Below are 20,970 nucleotides of genomic sequence, written 5' to 3'. Positions count from 1 at the left end.
TGGTTTTTCATTTGCATTTCTCTAATGGTTAACAATGTTGAGCATCTTTTTATGTGCCTGTTGTCCATGGGAAAAGGTTTATTCAAGTCTTATGTCCATTTTTAAATTGAGTTATTTGGGGTTTTTTTTGATATTGAGTTGTGTGAGCTGTTTATATTTTGATTATTAACCCCTTATCAATATTATCATTTGCAAATATTTTTCCCATTCAGTAGATTGTCTTTTTGTTTTGTCAAAGGTTTCCTTTGCTGTGCAAAAGGTTTGATTATGTCCCATTTGCTTAATTTTGCTTTTATTTCCTTTGCTTCAGGAGAAAGGTCAAAAAAATATTGTAATGTATGTCAAAGAGAGTTCCTCCTGTTTTCTTCTAGGAGTTTTATGATTTCCGGTCTTACATTTAGGTCTTTAATCCATTTTGAGTTTATTTTTGTATATGATGTTAGAAAATGTTCTAGTTTCATTCTTTTACATGTAGCTGTCCAGTTTTCCCAGCACCACTTATTGAAGAGGCTATCTTTTCTCCATTATATATTGTTGTCTCCTATGACGTAGATTAATTGACCATAGGTGTGTTAGTTTATTTCTGGCTCTGTGTTCTGCTCCAACGATCTGTGTGTCTGTTTTTTCTGTTTTTGTGCCAGCATCATACTGTTTTGATTACTGTAGCTTTGTATTATAGTCTGAAGTCAGGGAGCATGATACTTCCAGCTCTGTTCTTTCTCAACATTGTTCTGGCTATTGGGGGTCTTTTGTATTTCCATACAAATTTTAAAATTATTTGTTCTAGTTCTGTGAAAAATGCCATTGGTATTTTAATAGGGATTACATTGAATCTGCAGATTACCTTTGGTAGTATGGTCATTTTAACAGTATTAGTTCTTCCAGTCCGTGAACACAGTATATCTTTCCATCTGTTTGTGTCATTGTCAGTTTCTTTTATCAGTGTTTTATAGTTTTCCTTACCTCTTTGGGTAGGTTTATTCCTAGGTATTTTATTCTTTTTGATGTGACTGTTTCCTTAATTTCTCTTTCTGATAGTTTATTGTTAGTGTATAGAAATGCAACAGATTTCTGCGCATTCATTTTGTATCCTTAAATTTTACCAGATTCATTGATGAGCTCTAGTAATTTTTTGGTGGCATCCTTAGGATTTTCTATGTATAGTATCGTGTCATCTGCAAGCCATGACAGTTTTACTTCTTCCATTCCAATTAGAATTCCTTTTATTTCTTTTTCTTATCTAATAGCCGTGGCTAAGACTTCCAATACTATGTTGAACAAAAATGGTGAGAGTGAGCATCTTTGTCTTGTTCCTGATCTTAGAGGAAATGCTTTCCTCTTTTCACCATTGAGTATGATGTTAGCTGTAGGTTTGTCGTATATGGCCTTTATTATGTTGAGGTATGTTCCTTCTATGCCCACTTTCTGGAGAGTTTTTACCATAAATCGGTGTTGGATTTTGTCAAAAGCTTTTTCTGCATCTATTGAGATGATCATATGGTTCTTATTCTTCAGTTTGTTAATGTGGTGTATTACATTGATTGATTTGCAGATATTGAAAAATCCTTGCAACCCTGGGATAAATCCCACTTGATCATGGTATATGATCCTTTTAATGTATTGTTTGATTCAGTTTGCTAATATTTGGTTGAGCATTTTTGCACCTATGTTCATTAATGTTATTAACCTGTAGTTTCTTTTTTTGTTTGTGATATTTGTCTTGGTTTAGTATCAGGGTTATGCTGGGCTCATAGAATGAATTTGGAAGCATTTGTTCCTCTGCAATTTTTTGGAATAGTTTGAGAAGGATAGGTGTTAACTCTTCTCTAAATGTTTGGTAGAATTCACCTGTGAAGCTATCTGGTCCTGGACTTTTGTTTTTTGAGAGTTTTAAAAAACTGATTCACTCTCATTACTGGTAGTTGGTCTGTTCATATTTTTTATTTTTTCCTGGTTCATTCTTTGGAGATTGTACATTTCTAGGAATTTGTCCCTTTCTTCTAGGTTGTCCACTGTATTGGCATACAGTTGTTCTTAGTAGTCTCTGATGATCCTTTGTATTTCTATGGTGTCTGTTGTAACTTCTCCTTTTTCATTTCTGATTTTATTGATTTGGGTCCTTTGTCTTTTTTTCTTGGTGAGTCTGGCTGAAGGTTTATCAATTTTGTTTATCTTGTCAAAGAACCAGCTCTCAGTTTTATTGATCTTTTCTATTGTTTTTTAAAGTCTCTATCTAATTTGTTTCTGCTCTGATCTTTATGATTTCTTTCCTTCCACTAACTTCGGATTTTGTTTGTTTTGTCTTTTTCTAGTTCCCTTAGGTGTAATGTTAGATTGTTTATTTGAGGTTTTTCTTGTTTCCTGAGGTAAACTTGTATCGCTATAAACTTCCCTCTTAGAACTGCTTTTTTACTGCATCCTGTAGATTTTGGATTGTTGTGTTTTCATTTTCTTTTGTCTCCATGTATTTTTTAATTTCTTCTTTGATTTCTTCAGTGAACCATTGCTTCTTTAGTAGCATATTGTTTAGCCTCCACATGTTTGTGTTTTTTACAGTTTATTTTTCTTGTAGTTGATTTCTAGTCTCATAGCATTGTGGTTGGAAAAGATGCTTGATATGATTTCAGTTTTCTTAAATTTACCAAGGCTTGTTTTGTGGCCTTGTACATGAACTATCCTGGAGAATATTCCATGTGCATTTGAAAAGAATGTGTATTCTGCTGCTTTTTGATGGAATGTTCTATGTATATCTATTAAGTTCATCTGGTCTAGTGTGTCATTAAGGCCAGTGTTTCCTTATTAATTTTCTGTTTGGATGATCTGTCCATTGATGTAAATGGGGTGTTAAAGTCCCCTGCTATTATTGTATTACTGTCAACTTCTCCCTTATATCTGTTAGTATTTGCTTTATGTATTTAGATGCTCCTATGTTAAGTGCTTATATATTTGCGATTGTTACATCTTCTTGGATTAAGCCCTTGATCATTATGTAATGTCCTTTTTTGCCTCTTGTAACAATCTTTGTTTTAAAGTCTATTTGTCTGATGCAAGTATTTCTACCCTGGCTTTCTTTTGATTTCCATTTGCAATGAATACCTTTTTCCATCCCTTCATTTTCTGTCTATGTGTGTCTTGAGATCTGAAGTGAGTCTCTTGTAGGCAGCATATATACGGGTCTTGTTTTTGTTTCCATTCAGCCACTCCGTGTCTTTTGATTGGAGCATCTAGTCTATTACATTTAAAGTAATTATTGATATGTATGTTCTTATTGCCATTTTGTTAATTTTTTAAGGTCTTTTTTGTTCCTTTCTTCCTTTGTTCTTTCCTCTTGTGATTTGATGACTGTCTTTAGTGCTATGTTTGGATTCCTTTTTCTTTTTTTTCTGTGTATCTATTATAGATTTTTGGTTTGTGGTTACCATGAGATTTATATATAGCAATATATATATATATATATATATATATATATATTTGATTGTTTTAAGTTGTTGATCTCTTAATTTCAAATGTATTTTAACAACCTTGCATTTGTACTCTCCTCCCCTCAAGATTATTCTTTTTGACATAGTATTTTACATCTGATTGTTTTGTTTATCCCTTAACTGCTTATTGTGGGTATAGATGATTTTATTATTTTTGTCTTTTAACCTTCCTACTAGCTTTGTGCCTGGTTGATTTCCTATATTTACTATGTGTTTGCCTGAGCTTTTTCCTATTGTAATTTTCATATTTCTAGTTGTGGCCTTTTTTTTTGCTTATGGAAATCCTGTTAACATTTCTTGTAAAGCTGGTTTGGTAGTGCTGAACTCTTTTAGCTTTTGCTTGTCTGTAAAGCTTTTGATCTCTCCATGAAACCTGAATGAGAGTCTTGCTAGGTAGAGTATTCTTCGTTGTAGGTTTTTCCCTTTTATAACTTTAAATATATTGTACCATTGTCATTAGTTTTTATTATAACCTTGCTGATAGGTGTGAAGTGATAGCTCATTAAAGTTTTAATTTGTATTTTCCAAATGGCTAATGATATTGAATATCTTTTCATGTGCTTATGTGGCATCTGTGTATCTTTTTAAAAAAATTTTTAATTAAAAATTAAAAAAATATTTTTGGCTGCATTGGGGTTTCGTTGCTGCGCGTGGGCTTTTCTCTAGTTGCCATGCATGGGCTTCTCACTGCAGTGGCTTCTTTTGTTGTGGAGCCTGGGCTCTAGGCACAGGGGCTTCAGTAGTTGTGGCACATGAGCTCAGTATTTGTGGCTCACGGGCTCTAGAGCTCAGGCTCAGTAGTTGTGGTGCATGGGCTTAGTTGCTCTGTGGCATGTGGGGTCTTCCCAGACCAGGGATTGAACCCATGTCCCCTGCATTGGCAGGTGGATTCTTAACCACTGTATCACCAGGGAAGTCCCGTCATCTGTGTATACTTTTAGGTGAGATGTCTCGTCATGTCTTTTGACCATTTTCTGATTGGATTTTTTTTAAACTGTTGAGTTTTGAGAATTCTTTATATAATCTAGATACTAGTCCTTTGTCAGATATGTGGCTTGCAAATATTTTTTCCCAGTCTGTAGCTTGTCAGTTCATCCTCTTTACAGGGCAAAAGTTTTAAATTTTGGTGCAATTCAGGTTATCAATTTTTCCTTTTATGGTTCATGCTTTTGGTATCAAGTGTAAAAACTGTTTCCCTAGTTTAGATCCTGAGGATTTCCTCCTAAGCTTTTTGCTTCTGAAATCAAATTTTTATGTTTTACATTTTAGTCCATGACCCACTGTAAGTTAATTTTTGTATGGGGTGTGAGGTTTAGGTTGAGGTCCTTTTTTTTTTTTTTTTTTTTTTTTAAACCTATGGATATCTAATTGTTCCAGGACCATTTGCTGAGAAGGCTATTTTTCCTTTACTGAATTGCTTTTACACCTCTGCCAAAAATCAGTTTGGCATATTTATATAGATCTGTTTCTGGGCTCTCTATTCTATTCCATTGATCTATGCATCTGTCCTTTGACAAATACCACACAGTGTTGATTAGTGTATAATAGTATGGCTTGAAATCAGGTAAAATGCTTATCCCATTTTATCCTTCTTTTTCAAGACAGTTTTAGCTTTTCTACTTCCTTTGCCTTTTCATATAAATTTGAGAAGAATACTGTCTGTGTCTAAAAAAACCCATATTGCTGGGAATATAGGTTTAGGGGATTTGGGTAGATGGTCTTTACCAAACTGATTTTTAAATTGGTGGTGCAGCCAGTTGACTTATTGAAAGGAAGGGTCTTGATGGCCTTATGAAATTGTCAGGTGGTCTGTGTTGCTAATGACTCAGAAGGTCCACTGTCCTGTCTCAAAAGGTTTCTCCCAATCTGAATGAAATTCACTAGCTAAACACTCATTGTTTTGAGTAAAGGCATATTTTTTTTAATGTAAAACTTCTTAGAAAGGTTAACATTTTATACTGCTGTCATTTTTACAGCAGTGGAATAGTTGCTCTGTTTCTTTCCTCCTTACACAAGCACGAAAAGCATGGGATGGGTGGGGAAAGGAAGGAAGAACAATTTTTGGATCAGAGAATGCTTCGCTTGCCCAGCAGGAGGTTACTGAGCGCTTTTTCCACTTGAAGCACAGACAGGAGTTTTGAAAAGGATCTGAAGCCTAATTTAACCTTTTAAAAATTTTGCATCATTTTTATATTAAATAACTATAATTTTAAAAGTACAGATACTACATTTGAGAAGTTTATTTTACAATTTATTTTTAAATGGCTCTGCATTTGTTTAATATACTGCATTTGTTGATGCCTCCTCCAAAGTGCATCTTGTAAAAAGCAAAAGCATCCTGCTAATGATAGCTCTTTTCTCAAGAATGACAGCATGTTCTTATTTTACTTACACAACGAGATGATATAACACCAAGTTATAAGAATGAAGCACACATTATATTTCACAAAAAACATCTAAGTTTTATTTACCTCATCTGGGAAGATAATTTTAGTATTTCATATCTTCTCAAGTTTCACAGAAACATCCTAAGTAATTAGCCTATGTAGACACAAAGAATTTGAAAGCATTATTATATTTTCCTGTTGCAGTTTTACTTACAGAAAACTGTTTACAATTTAATAGCATTGAAAACTTTTGTTCAATATATTTGTTTTACACAGTGATTCAGGTTGTACTAAGTGAAGTATAGAGTCTACTCTTATGGACCTATTACTTTATAATTTGTCTTGTTTCCTATATCATAATGAGTATCATGTTTTGGCTTCCTTTCCTGAACTTCTAGAAGACTTGTTCTACAAAATGTATATTTCACTTATTTTCAGCTTTCCCCACCATGATTGCTATGGTGTAATAACATTTTGATAGCTTTCACAATTGTGAAGTTTATACTGTTTGTATTTTGTACATCAGACTGCACATAAGCTCCATCCAGCAAGAGTTTTATTTAGAATAAGGATATGGCACTTTCCCAGGAGCAGGGAAAGAACTGTGATTAATAGGTTAAGGATGAAATTTCTTTAGAGTAAGAATATAATTTTCAAATTGATGAGAAGGAACCAAAACTCATGATGGGCAAAGGGATTGTAAGAAAATACCCATATTCTCTGCATTAGTTCAGGGCTCTTGACCTGGATGAATTATATTCCTGGGGACTGATAGTACCTTTCAGTGGGATTGCAAAGCCACTCTTGATGATCTTTGAGAATGTGTAGAGAGTAAGAGGATAGTGTACAAATACCATTCCATGTATAGAATGACCATAAATTACAACCAGTGAGCTCCCAGACAGGATTCTAGAATATAATATTAAGGGGTGATTTGTGGGCTTCCCTGGTGGTTCAGTGGTTGAGAATCCACCTGCCAATGCAGGGGACACAGGTTTGAGCCCTGATCCAGGAAGATCCCACATGCCATGGAGCAACTAAGCCCGTGTGCCACAACTACTGAGCCTGTGCTCTGGAGCCTGCGAGCCACAACTATTGAGCCTGTGTGCTGCAACTACTGAAGCCTGCATGCCTAGAAGCCATGCTCCACAACAAGAGAAGCCGCCGCAATGAGAAGCCCACGCACCGCAACGAAGAGTAGCCCCCACTCGCCACAATTAGAGAAAGCCCGTGTGCAGCAATGAAGACCCAACACAGCCAAAAATAAATAAATAAAATAAATATATTTATAAAAAGAAAAAAGGTGATTTGTGAGGAGATATTAGAGAAAATAATAACCCTTGAGCCAATTTTATGTTCTTGAAGAGAACCAGCATGTAGGCCTTGCCATTCCATTTTGTGTAAAGTCACTAGATCCAGGAACTGTAGTTGACATAGAATATATGGACTTTATGAAGGCATTTGACAAAGTTTGTCTTAATATTCCTAAAGACAATATGAATAAATACAAACTGGTTACACAAATAATTGTGTAGTTTAATAACCAGCTGAAGCGCTGTGTCTGTAATGTGCAGAGTAGTGGATTAGTATCAACCAAGCAGATATGACATGCCATAGCCTCAATTTTGTCATATTCAACATTTTTTATCAATAAATTAGATGGATAAGATAACTTGCAAGGATCAATTTTGCAGAAGATACAAAGCTTAGAATTTTCTGGGTACTGAAGTCACTGAAGTCTGAGTTTAAAACATAATATGTATGTGTATATATACATAAAAAATATATTTTATTTATTTATATTTGCAGTTATATTTCTTGTTGTGCACTTGCATCTGAAAAGCCAAATGCTCACATAATAGAATGAGAGTTATTGGTTGTAAGGAATAGGTAGCTTTAGGGGAAAAAGAGAGAATAGTGGAGGAAGATTGGACATGGATCCCGAAGGGCAGGTAGGGCAACTAGGTCTCATCAGGGACTGAAGTAAGGAATTGGAAGTTCACTGGGTATGAGACACTGACTCGTTCCATATTTTCCTCTCTTACCCTGGATCCACAATGTCTTTTTCTCATCTTCTCTCTATGTGTCTGCTCATTCTTCTCTCTCATCCCAATAATGTGGTTTACTCTGTACATTGCACGTGACCCTTCTTTATTATGGCCACCCTAAAGGTGTCCAAATTGCCTGGTCTTCAACACTTACACACCTAGCTGGCTCATCCCAGCTCAGGGCTTGGTTCTTCTAGGTCTTATGTCTAACCCTCATCCACCACTCAGCCATGGTAGGATGGATGGGTGGAGGGGGTTTTAGTCATATAACCACACAGAGCAGCCAGGAATGTGGAAGGTGGATTCTCTACAAAAGGGGAAATAAGTGGGAAGGAATGGATTGGTATATTCAGTATAATGAGACATGGTTTTACAGTGCAGTGTGTTTTTAAATAGGGGCTTTATTTAACATAAAAGCCAGTTATAGTATATAATAGCAACATATAATTGCCCAAAATACAAAAGACCATTGTGATCTAAGGTTGCGTAAGATGATGTTACTAATGGTATTATTAATGAGGTATTATAATGAGGGAAGTTTGAGTCCTCTCTTATTCTGCTTTAGTGAGACCAGCTGAAGTATTCAATTCTGGGCACCATACCTTGAAACAGAGAACACTGGAACAAGTTCAGAGAAAATTATCTAGAATGAGGAAGAAATTCAAAACCATGTTATATGGGAAACAGCTGAAGGAATTGGAAGTGTTGACCTGGAGAATTAGAAGATACAGAGTGTTCCTAATAGCTGTCTTTAAATATTAGAATAAGGCCTGGATTATTCCTCATGGTTGCCAGGTGGTCTAGGACCTGTGGATGCTGCAGGGAGGAAGATTTGGGGTCAGCAAGAGAAAGAATTTCCTCATAGACAAAACCATCAGAGGATGGAACAGGCTGCTTTACAAAGTAGTTTCTCATCACTTGGGATGCTGAAATAGAGTCCGGATAACAACTTATCTAGCTTGGAATAGTCTCAATGAACCCATCCAGAGCTTGAACCAGGTTATATTTATGATTTCTTTCAAACTTGTTTTATAACTCTGTAAATTTGGTGTCAGTGGCAGTTAGGTGATTGATGTAGTCATTCATCAGTATCCCAAAGTATTATATCATGGTTTTTAATTTGAATTTTTTTATTATTTAAGTTTAAATGAGAAAAACGTTAATGTATAAAAATTTTTTTTATTGAATTTTATTTTATTTTTTTATAGAGCAGGTTCTTATTAGTTATCCATTTTATACATATGTCAGTCCCAATCTCCCAATTCATCACACCACCCCCCTACCACTTTCCCCCCTTGGTGTCCATACGTTTGTTCTCTACATCTGTGTCTCTATTTCTGCCCTGCAAACTGGTTCATCGTTCATCTGTACCATTTTTCTAGGTTCCACATATATGCGTTAATATACGATATTTGTTTTTCTCTTGCTGACTTACTCTGTATGACAGTCTCCAGATCCATCCATGTCCCTAAAAATGACCCAATTTCGTTCCTTTTTATGGCTGAGTAATATTCCATTATATATATGTACCACATCTTCTTTATCCATTTGTCTGTCGATGGGCATTTAGGTTGCTTCCATGACCTGGATATTGTAAATAGTGCTGCAGTGAACAATGGGGTGCATGTATCTTTTTGAATTATGGTTTTCTCTGGGTATATGCCCAGTAGTGGAATTGCTGGGTCATATGATAATTCTATTTTTAGTTTTTAAGGGAACCTCCATACTGTCCTCCATAGTGGCTATATCAATTTATATTCCCACCAACAGTGCAAGAGGATTCCCTTTTCTCCACACCTTCTCCAGCATTTGTTGTCTGTAGATTTTCTGATCATGCCCATTCTAACTGGTGTCAGGTGATACCTCATTGTAGTTTTGATTTGCATTTCTCTAATAATTAGTGATGTTGAGCAGCTTTTCATGTGGTTCTTGGCCGTCTGTATGTCTTCTTTGGAGAAATGTCTCTTTAGGTCTTCTGTCCATTTTTGGATTGGGTTGTTTGTTTTTTTAATATTGAGCTGCATGGGCGGTTTATATATTTTGGAGATTAATCCTTTGTCCGTTGATTCATTTGCAAATATTTTCTCCCATTCTGAGGGTTATCTTTTCGTCTTGTTTGTAGTTTCCTTTGCTTTGCAAAAGGTTTTAAGTTTCATTAGGTCCCATTTGTTTATTTTTGTTTTTATTTCCATTACTCTAGGAGGTGGATCAAAAAAGATCTTGCTGTGATTTATGTCAGAACGTTCTTCCTATGTTTTCCTCTATGAGTTTTATAGTGTCCCATCTTACATTTAGGTCTCTAATCCATTTTGAGTTTATTTTTGTGTATGGTGTTAGGGAGTGTTCTAATTTCATTCCTTTACATGTAGCTATCCAGTTTTCCTAGCACCACTTACTGAAGAGACTGTCCTTTCTCCATTGTATATCTTTTCCTCCTTTGTCATAGATTAGGTGACCATAGGTGCGTGGGTTTATCTCTGGGCTTTCTATCCTGTTCCATTGACCTATATTTCTGTTTTTGTGCCAGTACCATACTGTCTTGATTACTGTAGCTTTGTAGTATAGTCTGAAGTCCGGGAGCATGATTCCTCCTGCTCTGTTTTTTTCCCATCTATTTGGGGTCTTCTGTGTCTACATACAAATTTTAAGATTTTTTTGTTCTAGCTCTGTAAAAAAAATGCCATTGGTAATTTGATAGGGATTGCATTGAATCTGTAGATTGCTTTGGGTAGTATAGACATTTTGACAATATTGATCCTCCCAATCCAAGAACATGGTATATATCTCCATTTGTTTGTATCGTCTTTAATTTCTTTCATCAGTGTATTATAGTTTTCTGCATACAAGACTTTTGTCTCCCTAGGTAGGTTTATTCCTAGGTATTTTATTCTTTTTGTTGCAGTGGTAAATGGGAGTGTTTCCTTAATTTCTCTTTCAGATTTTTCATCATTAGCGTATAGGAATGCAAGAGATTTCTGTGCATTAATTTTGTATCCTGCTATTTACCAAATTCATTGATTAGCTCTAGTAGTTTTCTGGTGGCATCATTAGGATTCTCTATGTATAGTATCATGTCATCTGCAAACAGTGACAGTTTTACTTCTTCTTTTCAAATTTGTATTCCTTTTATTTCTTTTTCTTCTCTGATTGCTGTGGCTAGGACTTCCAAAACTATGTTGAATAATAGTGGCAAGAGTGGACATCCTTGTCTTCTTCCTGATCTTAGAGGAAATGCTTTCAGTTTTTCCACCATTGAGAATGATGTTTGCTGTGGGTTTGTAATATATGGCCTTTAATATGTTGAGGTAGGTTCCCTCTATGCCTGCTTTCTGGAGAGTGTTTATCATAAATGGGTGTTGAATTTTGTCAAAAGCTTTTTCTGCATCTATTGAGATGATCATATGGTTTTTCTTCTTCAATTTGTTAACTTGGTATATCACATTGATTGATTTGCATATATTGAAGAAGCCTTGCATCCCTGGGATAAATCCCACTTGATCATGGTGTATCATCCTTTTAATGTGTTGTTGGATTCTGTTTGCTAGTATTCTGTTGAGGATTTTTGCATCTATATTCATCAGTGATATTGGTCTGTAATTTTCTTTTTTTGTAGTATCTTTTTCTGGTTTTGGTATCAGGGCGATGGTGGCCTCTTGAATGAGCTTGGGAGTGTTCCTTCCTCTGCAATTTTTAAGAAGAGTTTGAGAAGAATGGGTCTTAGCTTTTATCTAAATGTTTGATAGAATTCACCTGTGAAGCCATCAATCCTGGACTTTTGTTTGTTGGAAGATTTTTTTTTCTTTTTTTTTGTTGGTAGATTTTTAATCACAGTTTCAATTTCATTACTTGTGATTGATGTGTTCATATTTTATATTTCTTCCTGGCTCTGTCTTGGAAGGTTATACCTTCCTAAGAATTTGTCCATTTCTTCCAGGTTATACATTTTACTGGCATAGACTTGCTTGTAGTTGTCTCTTATGATGCTTTGTATTTCTGCGGTGTCTGTTGTAACTTCTCCTTTTTCTTTTCTAGGTTTATTGATTTGAGTCTTCTCCCTCTTTTTCTTGATGAGTCTGGCTAAAGGTTTATCAATTTTGTTTATCTTCTCAAAGAACCAGCTTTTAGTTTTATTGATCTTTACTATTGTTTTCTTTGTTTCTATTTCATTTATTTCTGCTCTGATCTTTATGATTTCTTTCCTTCTACTAACTTTGGGTTTTGTTTGTTCTTCTTTCTCTAGTTCCTTTAGGTGTAAGGTTAGATTGTTTATTTGAGATTTTTCTTGTTCCTTGAGGTAGGCTTGTATTGCTATCAACTTCCCTCTTAGAGCTGCTTTTGCTGCATCCCATAGGTTTTGGGTCATCATGTTTTCATTGTCATTTGTCTGTAGGTATTTTTTGATTTCCTCTTTGATTTTTTCAGTGATCTCTTGGTTATTTCGTACCATATTGTTTAGCCTTCATGTGTCTGTGTTTTTTATGTTTTTTTCCCTGTAATTGATTTCTAATCTCATAGCGTTGTTGTCACAAAAGATGCTTGATATGATTTCAGTTTTCTTAAATTTACTGAGGCTTGATTTGTGACCAAGATGTGATCTATCCTGGAGAATGTTCTGTGTGCACTTCAGAAGAAAGTGTAATCTGCTGATTTTGGATGGAATGTCCTATAAATATCAATTAAATCTATCTGGTCTGTTGTGTATTTAAAGCTTATGTTTCCTTCTTAATTTTCTGTTTGGATGATCTGTCCATTGGTGTAAGTGAGGTGTTAAAGTCCCCCACTATTATTGTGGAACTGTCGATTTCCTCTTTTTTAGCTGTTAGCAGTTGCCTTATGTATTGAGGTGCTCCTATGTTGGGTGCATATATATTTATAATTGTTATATCTTCTTCTTGGATTGATCCCTTGATTATTATGTAGTGTCCTTCCTTGTCTCTTATAACATTCTTTATTTTAAAGTCTATTTTACCTGTTGAGTATTGCTGCTCTAGCTTTCTTTTGATTTCCATTTGCATGAAATGTCTTTTTCCATCCCCTCACTTTCAGTCTGTATGTGTCCCTAGGTCTGAAGTGGGTCTCTTGTAGACAGCATTTATATGGATCTTGTTTTTGTATCCATTCAGCAAGCCTGTGTCTTTTTTTTTTTTTTTTTTTTTTTGTGGTACGTGGGCCTCTCACTTTTGTGGCCTCTCCCATTGCGGAGCACAGGCTCCGGATACCCAGGCTCAGCGGCCATGGCTCACGGGCCTAGCTGCTCTGCGGCATGTGGGATCCTCCCAGACCGGGGCATGAAGCCGTGTTCCCTGCCTTGGCAGGCAGACTCTCAACCACTGCACCACCAGGGAAGCCCAGGCCTGTGTCTTTTTATTGGAGCATTTAATCCATTTACATTTAAGGTAATTATCGGTATGTATGTTCCTATTACCATTTTCTTAATTGTTTTGGGTTTGTTTTTGTAGGTCCTTTTCTTCTCTTGTGTTTCCCGGTTAGAGAAGTTCTCTTAGCATTTGTTGTAGAGCTGGTTTGTTGGTGCTGAATTCTCTTAGCTTTTAGTTGTCTGTAAAGCTTTTGATTTCTCTGTAGAATCTGAATGAGATCCTTGCTGGGTAGTGTAACCTTGGTTGTAGGTTCTTCCCTTTCATCACTTTAAATATATCATGCCACTCCCTTCTGGCTTGTAGAGTTTCTGCTGAGAAATCAGCTGTTAACCTTATTGGAGTTCCCTTGTATGTTATTTGTCATTTTTCCTTTGTTGCTTTCAATAATTTTTCTTTGTGTTTAATTTTTGTCAGTTTGATCACTATGTGTCTCAGCATGTTTCTCCTTGGGTTTATCCTGCCTGGGACTCTCTGCGCTAACTGGACTTCGGTGGCTATTTCCTTTCCCATGTTAGGGAAGTTTTAGACTATAATCTCATAAAATATTCTCTCGGGTCCTTTCTCCCTCTCTTCTCCGTCTGGGACCCCTATAATGTGAATGTTGTTACGTTTACTGTTGTCACAGAGGTCTGTTAGGCTGTCTTTATTTCTTTTCATTCTTTTTTCTTTATTCTGTTCCGCGGCAGTGAATTCCACCATTCTGTCTTCCAGGTCACTTATCTGTGCTTATGCCTCAGTTATTCTGCTATTGATTCCTTCTCGTGTATTTTCATTTCAGTTATTGTATTGTTTATCTTTGTTTCTTTGTTCTTTAATTCTTCTAGGTGTTTGTTCTTTAATTCTTCTAGCTCTTTCCTCAACATTTCTTGCACATTCTTGATCTTTGCCTCCACTCTTTTTCCGAGGTTTTTTTTATCATTTTCACTATCATTATTCTGAATTCTTTTTCTGGAAGGTTGCCTATCTCCACTTCATTTAGTTGTTTACTGGGGGTTTATTTTGTTCCTTCATGTGGTACATATCCCTCTGCCTTTCCATCTTGTCTTTCTGTGAATGTGGTTTTTGTTCCACAGGTTGCAGGATTGTACTTCTTCTTGCTTCCGCTGTCTGCCCTCTCAAAAATTATCATTAGTTTGTTTCAACCATCTCTTGTATAATGGCATGGATAGGCGCAGATGGTGGATGGCATTGATAGGCAGATATGGTGGCATCACTCAGTTATAGGAGCAGTTTCTACAGTCCTAAGGGAGGTTGCATTAAGAGTAAGCATTCCTTGTATAATCTAAGAGTTTTAGTGCCCTGGAGCAAATATTTAACAAAGCTTTGTCCTATCGTTGTGAATAGTGAGACAAGTAGAGGCTACTTGAAGAATATTTATATACTTGAGACAGAAAAAAGAATTACCTCTCTCTTGACTTTGCTAAAATTCCATTTTTCACTGCCCCTATCTGGCCAAAGATATATAAGCATTTTATCTGAAGGAAGTAAGAGGAGTTAGCTGACATTCACATGGTAGATAAATATGATACAAATGGTTACAGGCATAAGTGCTGATTTTAAAATAGACTTGGTTTTAATGCCGAGTGCTCTACTTAGCAGCTGGTTATCTAACTTCAGTAGTCCCCATTTCCTTAAGTGTAAAATAGGTATAATCATACCTACCTGAGGGGAAAAGTACTATCTGATTTAGGCAGAAGAGATTAGGTTCAAAGTGTTTCTCCTATTTCTGGTTTTATGACAGAATGTTAAATTCTATAAAAATCTCAAAATGTTAAAAAACTGAACAGGAACTTAGAGTTCATTTGGCCCAATGCCATACTTTTATAAATTAGGGAAATGAGATCTGAAGAAGCTAAGAAGCATCTCCAGGATCACAGTGCAGTTGGCAGTGAAAGGCCAGTGATTTATTCCCACATCGTGGAAAAGTCATCTTAAAATAAGACTTGTGAAGATGTTTACATCATTTTTAGTTTTATTTTATGGAGAATATTTCAAGAGTAAATCTTTCTTAGAGATACCATGGAGAAATTATTACTCTGAACAACCCTATCCTAATTCCAAGATTTTGTGTCAGTTGGTATCATGCCAGTTTTTAAAATTTTATCCAGATGTATGCAGTGTTGCAATTATTACTCCATAGCATAGCACAGTATACATTTACTTCATTTAACCAACATGGTTACAATAACATCTTCAGTTGAACGTTATGTTTTAGAATTAAAAAAATATCATTTCAGTAAATGTCTGTTCTATTTTCTAGATGTCTCCTGAAGAAAAAGTTTGTAAGTACTGTGGAGTCAGCTATCTAATTCTTCATGAGTTTAAGGCTATGGAAGAAAAAGTGAAAGCGATGGAAAAAGAGATGAAATTTTATCAAGGAAGTGTAGAACGTGAAAAGAGCCTTCAAGAAACGCTACAGTCTCTTAGCCAAGATTTTGCACAGTACAAAATTGACAATGAATCCAAAATGGAAAGGTTAGAATATGTTATTCTTTTCTGTCATTTATTTAGTTTGGAAGAAAAGTACAGAATATAGACTTGACTTTGTTTTTCTAGAATTTCTCTGCATCAAGTATAATTTACACCTTAATACATTTGAGTTTGTTTATTAATTATTACTGATTACTAAATATACTTCTTAAATATATTTGAGCATTCCTTTGAGGTGTATATTTCTATCAATAATTAGAAACCAATTGATTCAGTAACTATAAGTTGTGATGGGTTGATTTAACTTTTCCCCAGATATATATCTTAATTTTATCATTAGGAAGGTTTGTCTATCAAAAATCAGGTGAATTTTGGTAGTTTTGATATCTAACATTTGTTTTTAAATGTGCTTGAATATTTAGATTTATAAAATAAGGCTTTCATATTATGAAAAGGAGGCCAAAACATTAAAATTGGCACATGATTCTAAATCACTGAAACTGGAATAAAATTAAAGATTGGTTTCCTAATGCTGTTGAGTCTAATCAGCAAGTTAGTCTGCCTAAAGACACCTCACTGAGCTTATACAAACACTTCTACAAAAGGGTTTTTGCAGTTGTTTCATGGCTTTTCCTTTGAATAAATATGTCTCCATTTAAAATATTGACAGTTGATGTTAGTAAACTATGAACTAATGAATATAATGAAATCGTGTCCTTATAAAGTAGAAACTTTCTTAAATCTCTTAGGATTAAGTACTCCTATTAAATTTTATTACAAATTTGAATAATTACATTAAATGCCAATTCTTAGTCCTTTGCTAAGAAAATTTTGTTATATTTTCTTGAATTTCAAGTCTGAATAGTAAAGTATTAAATAATGTTTGAGTGGAAAAATTAAAAATTTAAAATATTTAGTTTAAAATTTTAAATTTGGAGGGTTTTTGCCTGTCAGATTCTTTTGTTTGGTGTTACTCCCACTTTCTTGAATAATATATTATATTATATAAATAATACATAAACATACGAAATAAAAGAAGTATTGATATATAGAAGAAAAGGCAAGAAAGTTCTTTTATATCCTTCTGATTGCTTTCTTCATACTGGAGATAAAAAAATAAAAAAACACTTTTAATGGTTTGGTATATATCTTTCTAGATCCTCATTTTGCCTTAAACTTTATTATAGATATATCCTTTAAATGTATGTAATGTTTATATATACCATGTAGTTTTAAAACTATTTTTTAATAGACTCATTTTTAATGTAAGTAATATAATAAATATATTGGTCTGTGACTTTTGCCACTTAATTTTATATACTGGAAATTGTTCCATGTTAATGCATATAGATCTATCTTGTTCTTAACTGCTGCAAAGTCTTCCTTACTAAGAATATGCTATAATTTACTTAACCATTTCTCTTTTCAACATTTAGATTATTCCAGTATTTATGATTACACATAGTAGTTTTATTTATATTCTTGTGTACATATGTTTTCCATAGGATAAATTCCTAGAAGTGGAATTGCTGAAAAGAAAGTAAATACCAATTTAAAATTTTGATGGACATTATACCAAATTGTCCTTTGAGAAGATAGGGTTAATTTATATTTGGCCAATAGTTTATAAAGTGGTCATTTCCTTACATCTTGTTAATACTGGAGTCTTCTTAATTTTTCTCAAATTTTCACTTTTTTCTTCAGCAGAAAAAATGTTACTTCATTGTTATTTAATTTGTTTCTTCATTGCTAGTGAGGTTGAACTTTTTTCATATGATTATTAGATATTTATATTTCATCAATGAATTACTTGTTCATATATATTGTCCAATTTTCTACAGTATTATTTGTATTTTTTGTTTATATATAGGAGTTTTTAATATAATATGGACTCATACTTTGCTTACATATTGCTAATATTTTCTCATGGTTGCTTATCTTATTGTTTATTGTATTTTTTTCTGTATCAGTTTTTTAAAAATATGCCAAATTCTGGTAAGGGTTCTGTGTCAAGTCCTTTTGGTTGCAAACAACAGACACTTACTCTGGCTTTTGCTAACCTAGATTCAAGTAAGTTGAAAAACAACATAAGTTTAAAACTTTTATAGTGTTGTTGTTTTGGTAAGGCTTTTAATCTTATAATTTCATGGGGGTTTTTTTGTTGTTTTATAAATATTTATTTATTTATTTATTTATTGTCCCAATATCATTCTTTAAATTCTTCATCCTTTCTCACTTGATTTGAAATGCTACCTCTTATAGTCTTATTCTGGACTCTGTTTTATGCTATTGATCTATTATCTATCCCCGGGTGTCTTAGTCCATTTAGGCTGCTATAACAAAGTAGTAGACTGGGTGACTTGTAATAATATTATTTATTTCTCACAGTTCTGGAGGCTGGGAAGCCTAGGATCAAAGTTCTAGCATATTTGTTAACTGGTGAGAGCCCCTTCCTGGTTCATAGACAGCTGTCTTCTTGCTGTGTCCTCATATGGCAGAGAAGGCAAGGGAGCTCTCTGGAGTATCTTTTATAAGGATTCTAATCCCATTCATGAGAGCTTCATCCTTAGGACCTAATCACCTCCCAAAGGCCCCACCTCCAAATATCATCACATTGGGCAATAGATTTCAACTTAAGAGTTTTGGGGGGACACAAATATCCAGTGTATAGGAGTGGGTCAGCAACACACTTTTAACTACTTCTGCTTTATATGTTTTGATATTTTGTAGGGCAACTGTTTGTTTTGCTTTTCATGTTATCCTGGCTTTTCTAACATATTTTCTAGACGAATTAGAATCAGGTTATCAGATTCCATAAAACATTCTATATTATGATTTAGATTGGAGTTGCATTTGCTTTCTAGAGCAATTTGACATGTTAAGAATTGACATCTTTATAATCTTCAGTCTTTTTATCCTGGAACATGGTATTTTCCCCCCATTTATTCAGGCTTTGTTTAAATGCCTCAATAAAATTTTAGAATTTTCTTGCACATTCCATATTAGTTTAATTCCTGGACATGTAACTTTTGCTATTGAGGATGGGATCTTTTTGTTCATTAGATTTTTAAATTTTTCTGAATGCTATTGATTTTCATATATTGACTTTGTAACTAGCTCACTTACTGAATTCTTTTATTACTTGTATTTGTTTTTCAGTTGATTTTCTTGAGTATATTACATATATTCATTTTATATATACACAAGTACACATATATAAGACAATCACATTATATGCAAATAGTAACTGTCTTACCTTTAAATTTCTAATAGTTCCCCACTCCCTGTCCTTTTTGTCTTGTTAACTTGGATTAGACCCTTAGAACAGCATTGAACAGTAAACTTGTAGAGTGCCTCTTTGTCTTATTTCTGATTTAATGTGAACCCATCTAGTGTGTTTCTATGTTAAATTGGGTGTTGGCTATAGGTTTCTTAAAGATGACTTTTATCAAAGGAATTTCCCTTTTTTTCTAGATCCTTAAGCTTAATATTTTAATCAGGAATTGAATTTTAACAAATGCTTTTCTATCTTCTTTGTTGTAAATTAATCGTCCCTATATGCATGCATTTATTTCTGGGCTCTCAATTCTGTTCCATTGGTCTATGTATCTTTTTCTGTCAATACCATGCTATTTTGATTACTATGGCTTTGAAATATTGTTTGAAATCAGGGAGTGTGATACCTCCAGCTTTATTCTTTTTTCCTCAGGATTGCTTTGGCTATTTAGGGTCTTTTGTGCCTCCATATACATTTTAAAATTTTTTGTTTTACTTCTGTGAACAATGTCTTTGGGACTTTGATGGGGATTGCGTTGAATCGGTAGATTGCTTTAGGTAATATGGACGTTTTAACAATGTTAATTCTTTCAGTCCATGAGCATGGAATATCTTTCCATTTATTTGTGTCTTCTTCAGTTTCTTTCAACAATGTCTTAGAGTTTTCAGGTCTTTCACCTCCTTGGTTAAATTTATTTCTGGGTGCTTTATTCTTTTTGATGCAGTTGTAAATAGAATTTTCTTAATTTCTCTTTCTGCTAACTCATTATTAGTATATAGAAACCCAACCAATTTTTTTTTTTTTTTTTTCTTTTTGCGGTATGCGGGCCTCTCACTGTTGTGGCCTCTCCCGTTGCGGAGCACAGGCTCCGGATGCGCAGGCCCAGCGGCCATGGCTCACGGGCCCAGCCGCTCCACGGCATATGGGATCCTCCCAGACCGGGGCACGAACCCGTATCCCCTGCATCGGCAGGCGGACTCTCAACCACTGCGCCACCAGGGAGGCCCCCCAACCAATTTTTGTATGTTGATTTTGTACCCTGGAACTTTACTCATTTATTATTTCTAATAGTTTTTTTGTGGAGTCTTTAGGGTTTTCTATATCTAAAATCATATCATCTGCAAACAGTGACAATTTTACTTCTTCCTTTTCAATTTGGATGATTTTTACTTATTTTTCTTGCACGATTGCTCTGGTTAAAACTTCCAGTATTATGTTGAATAAGAGTGGTGAGAGTGCATATCCTTGTCTTGTTCATGATTTTAGGGGGATAGCTTTCAGTTTTTCACCATTGGGTATGATGTTAGCTGTGGGTTTGTCATATATGGCCTTTATTATGTTGAGGTACATTCCTTCTATACTAACTTTATTGAGAGTTTCTATCATAAATGGGTGTTGAATCTTGTCAAATGCTTTTTCTGCATCTATGAGATGAGATCATGGTTTTTATCCTTCACTTTGCTATAGTGATGTATCACATTGATTGATTTGTGGAAGTTGAAGCATCCCTGGAATAAATTCCACTTGATCAAGGTTATTATACTTTTAATCTATTGTTTTATTAATCTAATATTTTGTTGAGAATTTTTGCATCTATGTTCATCAGAGATATTGGCCTGTAATTTGTGTGTGTGTGTGTGTGTGTGTGGTCATTGTCTGGTTTTTGTATCACAGTGATGTTGGCCTCATAAAAATGAGTTAGGAAGTCTTCCTTCCTCTTCAAGTTTTTTGGAGTAGTTTGAGAGGGATAGATATTAAATCTTCTTTGAATATTTAGTAGAATTTACCTGTGAGGCCCTCTGATCTTCTGGTGGACTTTTGTTTCATGGGAACTTTTGGATTACTGTTTCCATCTCTGTACTAGTGATTGGTCTATTCAGATTTTCTATTTCTTCATGACTCAGTCTTGGAAAGTTGTATGATTCTAAGAATTTGTCCATTTCTAGGTTGTCCAAATTTTGGCATATA

The 20,970-nt window shown here is 34.5% G+C and overlaps 1 protein-coding gene across 1 annotated transcript in view; it reads left to right on the top strand.

Moving 5' to 3' along the window:
• LEKR1 (leucine, glutamate and lysine rich 1) overlaps positions 1 to 20,970 on the top strand; it is a 270,778-nt gene that overhangs the window by 13,734 nt on the left and 236,074 nt on the right. The window contains exon 4 of the mRNA XM_082624460.1: positions 15,556 to 15,770. Coding sequence (XP_082480586.1) covers positions 15,556 to 15,770 — 215 coding nt within the window. The remainder of the gene's footprint in view (positions 1 to 15,555; positions 15,771 to 20,970) is intronic.

Source organism: Mesoplodon mirus (genome assembly GCF_964341445.2).
Source record: "Mesoplodon mirus genome assembly, chromosome: 6".
Taxonomy (NCBI): Eukaryota; Metazoa; Chordata; class Mammalia; order Artiodactyla; family Ziphiidae; genus Mesoplodon; species Mesoplodon mirus.
The sequence above is the reverse complement of the archived record's forward strand: the minus strand, read 5'-3'. Positions and strand labels throughout refer to the sequence as shown.